The 15,473-nt window shown below is 38.3% G+C and overlaps 1 protein-coding gene across 1 annotated transcript in view; it reads right to left on the bottom strand.

The window, feature by feature from the left end:
* LTN1 (listerin E3 ubiquitin protein ligase 1) overlaps nt 1-15,473 on the bottom strand; it is a 64,084-nt gene that overhangs the window by 29,133 nt on the left and 19,478 nt on the right. Inside the window, exons 10-19 of the mRNA XM_063448221.1 lie at nt 13,756-14,571; nt 12,915-12,956; nt 12,139-12,331; nt 11,451-11,690; nt 10,762-10,915; nt 10,116-10,266; nt 8,391-8,589; nt 3,663-3,825; nt 2,343-2,447; nt 907-1,049 (exon numbers count right to left, since the gene is read on the bottom strand). Coding sequence (XP_063304291.1) covers nt 907-1,049; nt 2,343-2,447; nt 3,663-3,825; nt 8,391-8,589; nt 10,116-10,266; nt 10,762-10,915; nt 11,451-11,690; nt 12,139-12,331; nt 12,915-12,956; nt 13,756-14,571 — 2,206 coding nt within the window. The remainder of the gene's footprint in view (nt 1-906; nt 1,050-2,342; nt 2,448-3,662; nt 3,826-8,390; nt 8,590-10,115; nt 10,267-10,761; nt 10,916-11,450; nt 11,691-12,138; nt 12,332-12,914; nt 12,957-13,755; nt 14,572-15,473) is intronic.

The following is a 15,473-nucleotide window of genomic DNA, read 5'->3' as shown; positions in this document are numbered from 1 at the left end:
ACAAAAAAAATTGTCAATAAGTCTGCTGGTGAGAAAGCTCAGTGGATAATGTTCCAGCATCATAGGTTTGATCCTGGTCCAACTTACTCAGCATTTCCCTCTTTAAGAGGTCGATACAAATAGTTCAGTTATTTTGTGTAATAGTGCAAAAAGCATGAAAGATAAAGAGAACAGGTCTTCCTCCTATCTGTCCTTTAAATATCTCCTGTCTGGTCTCAGTTTGTGGGTGTACATGTACTTGAATAAAAGAATATGAATACATATTATATAAATATGTGTGTGTATAAAAATGCTTTAGAGTTATTATTTATAAATCGACTGCATGGGCAACAGTAATGACATTCATTTTTCATTACATTTTTCAGGGAAAGTTACTGTTGCCCAATGCAATAGATTAGTATTAAAACTGCTTTGTCATTTGTGATGTCACTAGAAAATATTTAGCCAGACAGATAATCTAATTAATAGTAATTATTTGACGCATTTTTTTTCTTCTTTCTTTGAAATTAAAACTTTGCTTCCTGCAAGACGTATTTGAACTGCAGTAGTAACTGTAGTCCTTGCAAACAAAAGCAATTTGTCAGATATGGGAAGAACAAGTTCCTGCAAGCAAAAAGGTTATTTCTCCCCCCGAACTCACACGAACGACCTGCACTGTGGCATTATTTAGGTTAGAGCATGAGGACATCTCCAGGTTTACACAACTTTTGCTGATGGTTTCAATAGCACAATATATAGTTTGTATGGTAATACACTAGAAGCAGACATATCCGTATTACATGTGGGTACATGAGTAAAAAAGAAAGTGGACAGATATTGTATGTAAATTAAAAAAAATGATCTGGAAACATTAAGTACTATGAGTAAAACTATAAACAATATAAAGTGAAACTGCTACACACTAACCATCTATACAGGACACAGTTGATGGAGGGCAGCTCATAATCCTAGCTGTACATTGGAGTACAATGTCTTCCTTTTCTTCTTTACTTAAGAAAGGAGAGAGGCTCTGGATGGTGTTCAGGGTTCCCTGGGTCATTGGAAAATATCTGTTTGGAGTTAATAGGAGAGAGTTTAGTTTGTATTAAACCGCCAGGTAATAGACAGTTTTCATCACCTTCTTACTAAGAAACCAATTAAAAGCTTACTGAAGTAGTGCAGAAGAATTCTAATGGAAGATGCTGCTCTGCTATTAACCTTCACACTCAGATTTTGGAGATGTAATTTAAAGGGAAACTATAAGGTAAAAATGACCCTTTGCTTTGTAATCCAATATAAAATATAATATATGAAAATATTGCATTAAAAAAAAGTTACCACTAAGGTTCCCCTCGACACACTACCCAGTGGGATTCTATGCAGCTGCAGGCAGACCTCTGACATCAGGAGGGAACTCTGATCTAATTAATTGCCATAAAGAATGTGTTTTTGTGATGAGTAATGTATCCTGAGATGCTATCAGTGACACATAGACCACTTCAGTATTTAGTGAGCAGGGCTACATGCAGATCTTGGAAGAGCAATGCATTCATCTCCAGTTGATGGTTCTGCCCATGATCTCCTGGAGGACCTCAGCCCAAGTTGTGCGGCAGGCAGGTACTTCATACAAAACATAGATAAAATTTACAAAGGCAACCCGGATCTCTCCTTCTAGGCTACCTGATTGACAGCTCAGAGAGGCAGACTTGAAGCTGCTGTATTTTTTTTTTTTTACAAATCTCTGCAACCCTGAAACAACTCTCTGAGCTGGTAGTTGTTTCAGGGTGCTCTATGCGCCATTACATTTGTAATTACACAAGATTGTGATTGTGCTTAGAGTGACACTTTAAAAGGGAACCAAAAAAACAATCCTTAGATTCTGCTTCTCACCAGCACTGATTTTTCCCTAGTGATGAAAAAGAGAGGTTACACTGACCTTGGAACTAAACTAGTGGCGCATACAAAGAGACAAGAAGCAAAAGACAAGGGTGACAGATCAGTGGTACAAAGTACGCATCAGTGTTTGTATGATTCTCTATTAGATACACGTTTGTGGGGTTTGTGCCCAGGACGTCCCTGTACATTCAGAATAATAGAATGTTTAAAATTGAAAGCATTTAGGTTCCATGTTTTCTCCCCAATGATTAGTGGTGACCCTTTACAGATAACAAAATCCTATCTATACATTAAGCTAGCCAGGGTATACATATGACAGCTATGACAGCACAGTGAAATATATGCATTCCCACAAAGAAAAATAGTATTTTGCTATTTTAGTACATTTTTCCTACTCTGTTTCACAAGCCTGAAATGACTTGTATGTATATTATACATTTAGTTAAAAAAAAAAATAGATGCCTTACCCTTCTGTGCTTTTAATCAGTTGTTTAAGTTCATCTTGTCCAGCATTTGTCAGATGAATTAATTTTTTACAAGCCAAGGACCAAAGTGTACCGCTCTCTTTTGACCTGGAAGAATGAATATTAAATACATAAAAGCTCATCAAAGGAAGTGTTTCACAGCAAGAAATGAGCAAAGAACAGGACAAACCAATAATAGGAATTTTACTAAAATTTAGTGAAGGGATAACTGAAAAACTACATTTAAGCAAACAAATGCTTAATTATTTTAGACTGAATTTTGCAATTCATTTTACAAAGCATAGAAACATGGAATGTAATGGCAGATAAGAACCAGTCGGCCCATCTAGTCTGCCCAATTTTCTAAATACTTTCATTAGTCCCTGGCCTTATCTTATAGTTAGGATAGCCTTATGCCTAACCCATGCATGCTTAAACTCCTTTACTATGTTAACCTCTACCACTTCAGCTGGAAGGCTATTCCATGCGTCCACTACCCTTTCTGTAAAGTAATACTTCCTGATATTATTTTTAAACCTTTGCCCCTCTAATTTAAGACTATGTGTCTATGTTTGCTAATGAGTTTTTGTCAACTGGCAAAAAGTTGAAAGCAGTATCACACAGATTGTTGGGTTGACTGCACATAAAACTCATTCTATTGAAAATGACATTTTAACAGTATAATCTACAGACTATATTATATTTCAAAGAATGAGCAGCCATCGGAGATACATGTGTACAATATCATTTTTTTATTGAACAAGTGCCATATTTGATCATATGTACCAATTAAACACAGTAGAAGAAAAAAAATATAGAATTTTGAGCAAAAACACTAAAATTAAAGTGTGTAAAATAAGTACAAATATATTCTAGGGTGCTTTTCTTACAGTGTGACTCACATGACAGAATTATAAATCATTATATTTCATCTAGCCATTGTTAGCCAAATCACTAGGCAAGCATTTGAATAACATATCACCAGGACTTTCCCTTATTCTTATGTGAAATTGGCATTAGATCTAAACTGCAAATATAGTGTCTGCAGTGACTGTACCTGAGTGTGGGATTGAACAGTGAGTACATGGCGGGCACTAGGCATTGTGGGATATCATGCTCAGTATTATGGGAGTGAACAGATGCCCAGCAGCACATTGTATTGGCCCAGTTTCAACCTCCAGGTCTTTATAACTGTACAAACTAACTTTCAATTAAATAAACAACAGCCGGTGATTAATAGCCACATGCTTGCAAGTATCATCACATGAATAGTGTCCCTGCCTCCCTCTCACCCAAAAAACATGCATGTGCGCGATGACCTACCGTTCATACAGTAATTCCAAGATTGCAGGTAAGTGGTGGCTGGATTCTTTTATTTCTTCGTGGGTTATGTCTAGTGCACGGAGCATTTCGCAGTATTCACTAATGATGGCTGGAGACCTGTCCAGCTCTTCACACCACTGCATGGAATACAGCATTTCTGCAACTAATAAACAGGGCAGGGTCACTAGATATTGTCCTTGGAATGAAATGCTATATATAGGTAAGCTCTAGCAGGCATATTAAAGATTTCAACAATAAAAAAAGCATTGTTGTCTGAATTGTTTGATACCTTTTAAAATGTATGCAAACATTCTTTTCATTGCATCAATTTATCTATATATATCGATATACTATCTCCCCCAATTGGTGGGCCATTTAAAGAATACTATATTTACCCCACTTCTGCTAAACATTTTCAGGGTTGGCTCAGCCCTTCATCCTTCCGAGGTAGATAAAATGAGTACCATTAAATATGGTAATAGTAACAACCCCTAGATGTTGGGCTAAGGTCACATCGACCAGGACGTACTTGAAAACCAGAGTAATCTGAATTGTTATTATTCTCCATTTTTAACCCCTTAAGACCGCAGCCAAATGTACACGTTGTGATCAAAACAAAACTTAAATAAAACCTGGAATTTGCGCTATATGTCTGTCCAACCGTACTTCATCTATTTCATATTAAATGCACCCACACATATTATATATCATTTTATACAGGGGAAACAGGGCTTTCATTTAACATCAAATATTTAGCTATGAAACATAATTTAATATAAATAAAATATAAAACAAATGGGAGAAAATAAGAAATTGTATTTTTTTAGTTCTACATGACATTTTAACTGTGAATGTCATAATACTGCCTTTACTGCAATAAAATACACATATTTGTATTCAGCGATGTCTCACGTGTAAAACAGTACCCCCTATGTACAGGTTTTATGGTGTTTTGGAAAGTCACAGGGTCAAATATAGCGTCTTACATGTTTCTGCACATTGAAATTCGCCAGATTGGTTACGTTGCCTTTGAGACCGTATGGTAGCCCAGGAATGAGAATTACCCCCATTATGGCATACTATTTGCAACAGTAGTCAACCCAAAGTATTGCAAATGGGGTATGTCCAATCATTTTTAGTAGCCACTTAGTCACAAACACTGGCCAAAGTTAGCGTTAATATTTGTTCGTGAGTGAAAAATGCAAAAAACTAATTTGAATGCCAATTTTGGCCAGTGTTTGTAAATAAGAGGCCTCTAAAAAAGACTGGACATACCCCATTTCCAATACCTTGGGTTGTCTACTAATGCAAATGGTATGCCATCATGGGGGTAATTTTCATTCCTGGGCTACTATTAGGAATCGACCGATATTGATTTTTTAGAGCAGATACCGATAAGCTGTGAACTTTCAGGCCGATAGACGATAACTTGCCGATATTCTGTACATTTACCATTTTGAAAAAATAACTTTCTAACGGTAAATGCACAAAATATACATGCCACATGTAGTGGATTAAGTTTATTTAGACAGGGGAGCTGTGTGTGTAGTGGATGCAGTGTGTATTTGTGTAGTGTGTGTGTATATATATATATATATATATAGTGAATGCAGAGTGTGTATAGTGAATGCAGAGTGTGTGTTTGTGTAGTGTGTGTATAGTGAATGCAGAGTGTGTGTTTGTGTAGTGTGTGTATAGTGAATGCAGAGTGTGTGTTTGTGTAGTGTGTGTATAGTGAATGCAGAGTGTGTGTTTGTGTAGTGTGTGTATAGTGAATGCAGTGTGTGTTTGTGTAGTGTGTGTATAGTGAATGCAGTGTGTGTAGTGTGAGTAAAGTGAATGCAGTGTGTGTATATAATGCAGTGTGTGTTTGTGTAGAGTGTGTGTTTGTGTAGTGTGTGTATAGTGAATGCAGAGTGTGTTTGTGTAGTGTGTGTGTTTGTGTAGTGTGTGTATAGTGAATGCAGAGTGTGTGTTTGTGTAGTGTGTGTATAGTGAATGCAGAGTGTGTGTTTGTGTAGTGTGTGTATAGTGAATGCAGAGTGTGTGTTTGTGTAGTGTGTGTATAGTGAATGCAGAGTGTGTGTTTGTGTAGTGTGTGTATAGTGAATGCAGTGTGTGTAAAGTGAATGCAGTGTGTGTATATAATGCAGTGTGTGTTTGTGTAGTGTGTGTATGTAATGCAGTGTGTGTTTGTGTAGAGTGTGTGTAGTGTGCGTATGTAATGCAGTGTGTGTTTGTGTAGAGTGTGTGTTTGTGTAGTGTATGTATGTAATGCAGTGTATGTTTTTTTGTACTGTGTATGTATGTAATGTAGTGTGTGTGTGTTTGTGTAGTGTGTATGTATGTAATGCAGTGTGTGTGTTTGTGTAGTGTGTATGTATGTAATGCAGGTTGTGTGTGTGTAGTTTGTGTATGTAATGCAGTGTGTGTGTTTGTGTAGTGTGTATGTATGTAATGCAGTGAGTGTGTGTGTGTGTGTGTGTGTGTGTGTAGTGATGTAATTTGTGTAAAATGGAGGGGGGGGATTTTTTTTATGTTTATTATTTTTTTTAATATTTAAATTGTATTGTTTTTGTTTCTTTTAGTCCCCCCACCCCCACCTGCTTCTTACCAGGGAGGGGGGGATATAGTATTCCCTGGTGATCCGGTGGCTTGTTAAGTACTGTGGGGCGGCTGGCAGCAAGCGCTGACTTACCCTCCCAGCAGCTCCTCCAGCTCCCCAGTGTGAATCTCGCGGCCCTTAGTGCCGCGTGGAGCGTTGCCATAGTAACCCGTGGCAACGCTCTGCAGCCGCGGGTCTCGCGAGATTTAGACATGGAGCTGCAGGAGCTGCTGGGAGGGTAAGTCAGCGCTTGCTGCCGGCCCCCCCAGGACCGCCGGGCTTGTAATGAGCCTGGCGGTCCTAGGAGGTATTATCGGCAATATCAGTAGCTATATTGGCCGATACCGATATTGCCGAAAATACAGAATATCGGCCGATTATATCGGTAAAAACGATAATCGGTCGATCCCTAGCTACTATATGGTCTCAAAGGCAACGTAACCAATCGGGCGAATTTCAATGTGAAAAAACTGAAACGCAAGCCTTATATTTGACTCTAACTTCTGAAAAAAACATAAAACCTGTACATGAGGGGTACTGTTATACTCGGAGACTTTGCTGAACATAAATATTAGTGTTTCAAAACAGAAAAATGCAAAAATATTCACTTTCACTGACGATATCATTGTTTTAATACATTTTACAGTTTTTAAACAATAATATTTGTGTACAGCTCAGTCTCCCCAGTAAAACAGTACCCCCCATGTACAGATTTTACGGTGTCTTGGAAAGTTACAGGGTTAAATATAGTGCTAGCAAAATTCCCTGGACTTTTGGCCTGGGTTGTCAGGCAGGTCCCGCATATTGTAATTAATACAATTATTTGCATATATATTATAAATATATACACACACACACTTAGATCTATGTATATATTATTGAATTAAAAACGTTTTTAAAACATTATTTTAATTTTATTGCAGGCAGCAGGGGGACTACCTGTCATTCCAGGCACTCCCCCTGCTGGCACTGCTATGAACGGCTATTCTGTCCACGTGATTGTGAGGTCCTCGCAAGCACCTCGCAATCACATGGCCCAGGAGGGGCGGATCGGCAGCAGGGGGACTCCCTGGGATGTCAGGTAAGTCCCCCCCATCGCGATCACCGGTGAGCGTGTAAGTACATAGGACGGCGTGGACGTGCTATGCCGCCCACTGGTGATTAGAGCCGAGTCCCCAAGGACGGCATAGCACGCCCACCGTCCTGAAGGGGTTAACAAATACAGGTTTGAAACACATCTCTGTCACACGGAAAGCCTCTAGATGTTGCTTCAGCAGTGAGAACTGTGTCAGACTCTGTTCTCGACGTTCAACGTCCTATGCATGAGGAAATTCATTATTCAATCAATGCTTCTCATGGAAATCGGATTCAATGCTTTTTTATGAGGAGCATTTGACTCGAGAAGTGTGGTGCTTCCCACGCAATGATTCCGTTTCTCTTCCTACAATACGTTACGTGCTCTTGCTCCACCCGAACCGAATTGGGTTGTGAAGTAAATGACAAAATGTATGATTTACATTTTAAAGTAAACGGAGCATCATATGAAAAAACATAGTTAACGCAATTAACAGGTGATTTTCCGTGTTTTTTTTCAGTGTAGTTACCAGTGCCTTATAATGACCCTGTTATCAATCTGAAGAAAGCAAAGTGTGGAAAAAAGAATATGTTAATCCTAATCAAACTTTTTTCTTGTGGAGGTATATGTCTCAGTGAGCCTCGCACATTGCTTAAACTCCATAATGCCATATTACACACCGCATCCACTAAGCAAGTGAGAAATATGTTGATTGGAAAGCTTTTAAGCTAGTGCGTGGGTGGATCAATCCACAATGTTCTAAGAACGTTCCAGCTGGCCAATTAATGGACACTAATTGGCTTTAATCTAAACATAAGTTGTTCTGTCCTAGAAATGAGATGGAGTTTTGGCAGCCCTAGCATTGATGAAAGGGAATTCCAAGAGAGAGTGAGAGAAAAAGAAATGATAAAAAGTCAAGACAAAGATAGAAATCATTCCAAGAAGACTTGAAATAATTATTTGCTTATAGTAGATGTAAATGTGAATCGTGACCGAACAAAAAAAAAAAAAGGAAAACTACATATAGTTACAATTAAAACATGCTTACCGATTACGCTTATTTTTGTTGCAATTTCCTTTTCTTTAAAAAGTGCACGGCTCTCCAACATTTGAAAAGCCATTTTGCTCAATAAAGAGGTCGTGCAGAGATGATTTGGAAGCCAATTTTTAGAGAAAGTTTTAAGATCTATCCCAGATGTTTCCGAGTTCATGCTCAGCCGTCCTTCCAAAAGCGGCTTGCTCAACCACTGTAATAGAACACAACTGTCACAATACAGGAACGGTGTATTTTCAACAATTCATCTAAATTAAAATTTCATTGTACATTTAAATGTGAACTTGTTCTCTTCCAGTATTATTATGGGCAAAAAACTTAATACAAGGGAGTCAAAATAGTCCCACAATGTTAAGAGTTCACATATCGGCCCCAAGTACCCGCCAACCATCTAGGTCTCATGCTTGCACCTACGTAACTTAAAGGGACTCTCCACTGCCCAAATGCAAAAAAAATGTGTAAAAAAAAAAAAAAAACTGTTTAGTTGATATACCTCAACTGAAACATTGCATGTTTCCAAAAGGGTAATTTCTAAAAACAGCTGCAAAACCTGCTGATCTTTTGTCTGCAGCCTTTACAAGTCCTCCTTTCCTAGCCCCGCCCAGATGTTCTGGGGCTGTCCAATCACAAACTTCCCGATGCAGCTCGTTGAAAAGTGTTTGCAAAGCAGGTGCTCTGTACAATCGCTGCCTCTTTAGTTTAGCTCCACTGAGCTAACCGAACCAGGAAGTAACATTACCTGTTGTATGCTTGGAAGCCAAGGGGGTGGAACAAAGTTTCTTCAAGTGTCAATTTCTACTTAACATTTTGCAAAATGAAAAAAAGAGGACACACTATTTGCACATAAAACTTTTCAGCAAGCTAAACTGCTTTTGGTGTCCGAAGTGTCTCTTTAAATCATCTTGCTCCCAAGTCTAACCCTAAGCACATTCCATCATATATTTTCCAAGTCTGCCACCAGGTACCACCAACAACTAAGCTTCAAACAACCTACTTTCAAAGACCACACAGAGGTACCACCAACCATCTAATTCCAAGTCTCACCTTCTAGTTCTCAAGCACTAGCAAACCATCTATCTCTCCCAAGTATGCCCAAGTACCAACAAGGTAGTTCTTTGTCTGGTCTGAACCAACAACCATCAGTTGTCTAGTTAACAAGTAATGTCCCTGATAAGAACATGGGTTTTTAGTATGATCTTGCTTAAGGTGAGTCACTTAACACGAATTCCTAACTTCTGTTCAAAAAAAAGATATCTTAATATCAACAGCACCTAAACCCCAGGACATGAAAATGGAACACTCCTGCCTGGATCCGAGGCGGGTTTATAGAAATAATGCATTCAATATATCAAAGCGAAAACAATAGATCAGAAGTAAAACAAAATACATTTGAAGTTCCTGCATTTCCAGTAAAATCCCAGTCTTTGTATCTCACCAGAACAGGTTAAAAGCATAACTCTGCAATATTTAATAAAAATGCTGATAAGGGAAATCACCACTTTTATATATCCACTGTCTCCTGACTATACTCTGCTATTGAACCTCACTATAAGTTGCTAAGGAGATATAGTATCATATAGTGCAATAGGTTTAAGTGCAACTAAATCAACTCATTTAGATATATAGCCAAGCTCCTTAATCATGCCTATACAATTTCAATATATTAGCTCAGTGATTGATTTTTTTTTTTTTATTTCATTTTGCGTTTTATAGCCATACCTGGTTAGAGAGACACTGACGCATCTTTTGCCACTGTTCCGTGTCTGGAATCATTAATGTTAGATGTTCTTCTAGAAGGGGGATAGCCAACGAACCTGCCTCCAGGATTTTGCAGTACAGATTGTTAACAGCGCCAATTAAAGACTGAAGGCTGCGAGAAAGATTAAAGAAAAAAACAATATATAAATTGAGTAAATAACAGTTAAGTCCAGTAAATACGCTCTGTAAATCTGGTAACAAAAAAAGAAATGAATGTGGCAGGTCTACCCTTCATGGAAACAAATGTAACCAAATATTGCACATAGAAATAATATGAATATCCATAAAATAAATTGTCCTTGACCTGCTCCACAGGATTATGAGCATTGCACTACATAAGCACAGGGGAACATTACCTCCCCATCATCCCGTCTCTATCAAAGAGTGTGGAAGTCTGCATTTGGCGGTTACTGGCCTTTTACAGTGTGATACTTTGCCTAGTTTATTATGTGTCTTGCAGTCTGCTTCGGTAAGCTGGTGAAGGCTGCTCACTTTAAAGAGCACTGTGCCAGTGTAGGCCAAGTCTCTTCTCCACTGTCAAATTCAGAATCACACAATGAACACTCCGTTCTATGATCCCTCTCAATACACTTAAAATGTAACTTACCTCTGAACACTGAGCTGCGACTTCTGAATCTGATTCTTAACCCATTGAGCAGATCTATTCAAGAACATGCTTCCTTGGGGTATACTGTCAAAATGGCAGACCAATGAATTTAGGCCACACAGCCAGGTATGTTCCAGCTTGAGCACCAGCGAATCTAGCAGTAAATACACAAATTAGCTGATGTTAATTCTTGATTTTGGTTGTAAGAAAACATTACACACACACATAGAAAAAGCACAATGAGAATTTAACAGACATTATAACCTGATACAGGCTACTACAATGGACATCAAACACAAACACAAGACACGTAGTGCCATTTACTTTCCTGCATACAATGTAAGTAATAACTAATTTGATATAACAGGACTAAATTATTTACATATAGTAATAATAACAAAGTATTTTACAAGGAAAGGTGCATTCAGATTACTCTGGTTTCCAAGTACGTCCTGGGGATATTAATTTTGCCCAACATCCAGGGGATGTTACTATCACCCAATTTAACGGTACTCATTTTATCTGCCTCTCAAGGAATCAACCCTGACAGGATTTGAACCTGTGACCACCAGCGATTCTACAGATGGTGCATTAGCTCACTGAGCTAACCAGCCTTATGTCATCTTTCCTTTAGCAGTCAGTTATTTCCACATAATGCACTACTTTCGCTATCCAGACTGAAATTATACCTGACAAATGGGTTGTATCAGGTGTTTGGGCACAGAGCTGGAAGATGGTCAGAAGCAGATCTTCCGCTGAGGGCATCAGAAAACAGCCCTTCACGGAGCTAAAAAAGTTAGACGCCACGTCGCATATGAATGAAACGGACTGTTCGACATCTCCAGCTTCAGAAAGATCCCTGGCTTTAGAGAGAGCCGAATGCAGCTGATCGATGATTCTTTCCACGTAGGTTTCACCAATCAATGATTCTGTGTATGGAAAAGTAAAAAAGTTAGAGCGGAAAAGATTTAGTGGAAAATACCAATTTAGATGCGTCCCACGTGAATAGTCTTTACCAGCATGTGTAAAGAAAATTCTCTAAAATCTATTTATTACATTTCCTGTCTAAAAGCAGAACAGCTTTTCAACTTCCATGATGAGCACCTACAATTTATCTATTTTGTATTTCTTTTTTTATTTGTTTTGCTTTGCCAGGCTAATTCTGATGCAAGTCAAGTAAAGCAAAATTTGGACAAAGTTTCCTTAACAGTATAATAAAGAGTACTATTGATACAAACGTCAGATAACAAGATCACAGGCCTGAATATCGGCTCATTCTGTGCTCGTATTTCTATATGTGCAGTACTGTACTACTGTTAATCATTTACTTGTGCTGAATGCTGAATAAATAAATGATTAAATAAATGTATAACTCACCATTTTTCACATGCTCTGACAACACCAAACTCAAAAGAGCCCATTTATTTGAACAATAGGATTCTGATTGTGTTGCTTTATCTCTTAGCCCACTCGCACAAAGCTCATTTGCAAGAGAGATCAACTTGTCACCTAGAACATCACCGGTCAGCCAATCACAGACAAGAGAATGCTTCACGGAATCTGAACATGCCTGTTGGAGGAGTGATAAAAAAAAAAAGGCATTTAACGAAGAACACTAAAACCTTTATGTGAGTTGTGAACTCACTCATATCAGACCTGACTTATTCACTAATACTAGGAATTGTCAAGAATTTTGCCAAGCAAACGTTAAGTCAAAACAGTCAAGTTGGAAGTATAGCTCAAATAGAGAATGGAACTCAACCATTTTGGTATAAAAGTCACAGTTCCTGTATCAATGTTATAAATTTTCTGGTTAAGCTTGAAATTACTCTCTGTGGCCAGGGCCAGGGTTTACTCTATTCATATCCTGACAGACTCAAAAAATAACAACTTCTGGGTTAAAGAATGGCATGGACCACCCCAAAAAAATATCATCTAAGAAAACAATTGAATCCATTATTCGACTATGTAATCAAACCCTTACCAAAAGGAAAACAAACCAAAGATTAGTCAGGGCTCAAAACTTCTACTCTCTCACTAGCCACAGGCAATTGAAAATTGGCCATTGACCCTCCGGGCTTGCTGTGGCGAGTGACTTTTACACCTGGTTAGTAAAATTGGGTGCCGCGGATTCGTTATGATCTGTGCATTACCTTTTGAATGATGTGAAGAAAAACGCTCCATTTAAAGTCCATCTAAAAAAAAAAAAGAATATTTAAAAAAAAAAATGGTTATTTTAAGACATTTCCACAGGTGACAAGTGCAAGCCAACATTTCATTGTGCAAGTCATTATTTTTAAGACCCACAAGAGCACATTAAACATAATGTCATAAAACAAAATATTACAGAGGAAAATAAAACCTAGGCAGCTTGGAGACCACACAACAACTATAATACTGCATCTGGACTGTTACTTGGACAACGGCAGGAGATGGAAATAAAATGAAACAGAATAAGCATTTCAAACAGGAATCATCAAAGTCAATGAGTATAAATGTCTTAAGAAAAACTAAATGCGTTTTTTTTCCACGTTTTTATTGCCTGACTGCAAACACACCAACTTCAGGGATCTATACTATGTATACTATGCCAAGTCACTTTCAGGCAGTTTGACCAAAACCAGGATTCTCTAAGGTAACCGCAGCATGATAAACCATATTGCAAATGTTGAAATTCCTCCTTTCTAAAAGCCTTTCTTGCGGTTTGTTATTTGAAAATGGGTAAGCTCCCTGGTGTCCCCGAATGTGGAACTCTAGGAAAAGAACCTAAAACAGTGGGACAGGACCCTGAAATAGGGACTGTCCTGCTTTTTTACTTTTTGCGAGTACTGCACTTGCATGGTGTTTAGCTAGAATTTATATCCAAATGAATATGAACCTCTAACCCACACAATGTTTGGATGACTGGTTCATTTTAACATATGTATTACAATCTGAACCCAGGAATAATTTTGACAGAGAACAAATCTGTGTAAATTAAACATGTAGTGTTACCTTTGTCATGTTGTCCATGATACTTTTTCTTTCCAAAGGATCAGAACAGCACACCAGGACACTATACAAGATGTCCACCAAGAAATCAGAATCCTCCTCGCTTCCTTCTCTTAACCAGTTTGTTAATTTTCGATAAAGGAACTGCACTGCTGGGTTTTCGTTTTTGAGTACCATCCCCCGCCCAAGGAGCTCTGCATTTGTGGGGGCTTCATCAAAACTTTGTTCTACGAGAACCTGAAAAACCTTAGCAGAACAAAATGCCCTAAGGAGAGCAGCCAAGAATTTCAGATGACGTTTGGACCCCTGTTCAGAAATGTAAACCATGCTGAGCTCAGCCAACTTGCACACCAATTCTTCCAGGAATTCCTGCCTCAATCGACTGATGGTTGGCTCTCTGTTCCTTACAGGAACAATGTTGTCCTGGTCTTTAGACACACTCTTGGTATCTCTTGTAGGTGGCTCTGGTCTAATGCTACCACCAGCACTTTCCTCTTCGTCAGCAAATCGTATCTTTGCTTTTTTCTTTTTGTTTACTTTCATGCAAGTGTTTGGGTTCTGAAGAATATGTAAAAGCCCAGAAACACCTGCTAGATCCTTTTCTCCAGCCTCTAATGTATCCACATTAGCAACGCATACATTTGATAAGCTCTCCCAAAATCCAGATAATATGGTGGAATGTATACAAGAAACATCTTCTCCAAGACGTTCATTCTCTGCTTTCTTCTCCCAGGAATATATTGTTTCCTCCACGTGGCCATAAAATGGGCTGTTTTGAAGTTTGTAGTCTTTTAAAGAAGAATCAATAAGAGGGATCAGCTTGAAAAAAAAGAGAACAAAATAACAATTTCTTAGAATGTAACCAATTAACTATACAATCAATCAAACTAAAAACATTGTAATTCCTTAAAAAAATGCCTTTGTGCTTATTAATACAATAGTTTATATGTGAAATGGGGACTAGGCAGTACCTCGTAACAAAGATCTATTGTATCCCAAACCATCAAATGTTTACCACTGCTGTTTGGAATCCAAGACCTTTTACAGACCCTGAACACTGATCTAATTCATCGACTGCATATGGACCGCACCCCTCAGGTTCATGGAGTCTATAAACCATGTGATTAAAGAGGTTCTGTCACCTTCTGGGGTATTTTCCCCAAGCAGTTTTAGGGTGACAGAGCTGCTTTTAAATGTCTTTCACAGTCAACAAAGAATATTGGTGTTTTTCAGCCTGGATATGGTAGATAAATGGACTCCTTTAAAGAAACACTCCAAGTACCATAACCATAATAGCTAATTGAAGTGGTTATGGCCCCAGAATTGTACTGGCACCCTCTCGCACATTGTAGAGTTCTAAAACAGTTTGCCAACTTACAATGGGGGACGGGGTGAGGCACCAGAGTTGTTATAGTGCTTGGAGTCTTCTAATCTGACTTCTGTTTCAAAAAACAAAATGATGAGCAAAATCTAGACGTCTAGTCTCAATCACACGCAGCCTTGTGATGCTCTAAATATATGTGTTGCCGCCACTTACAACACAGATATATTAAGATTACTGACGGTTCTCTGTGCGGCTGCATGATATCATTATCATTAAAGCAATTAATACATGGCTCCGGGAGCTTGTATTCCATTTAACCATTTGTCTAACCAACTGATGTTTCCCCTGGCAATCAGAAGGGCTCCCATTAGTAACTATTCCAGAAAACTGCTATAAT

Source organism: Pelobates fuscus, chromosome 1, assembly GCF_036172605.1.
Source record: "Pelobates fuscus isolate aPelFus1 chromosome 1, aPelFus1.pri, whole genome shotgun sequence".
Lineage (NCBI taxonomy): Eukaryota > Metazoa > Chordata > Amphibia > Anura > Pelobatidae > Pelobates > Pelobates fuscus.
The sequence above is the reverse complement of the archived record's forward strand: the minus strand, read 5'-3'. Positions and strand labels throughout refer to the sequence as shown.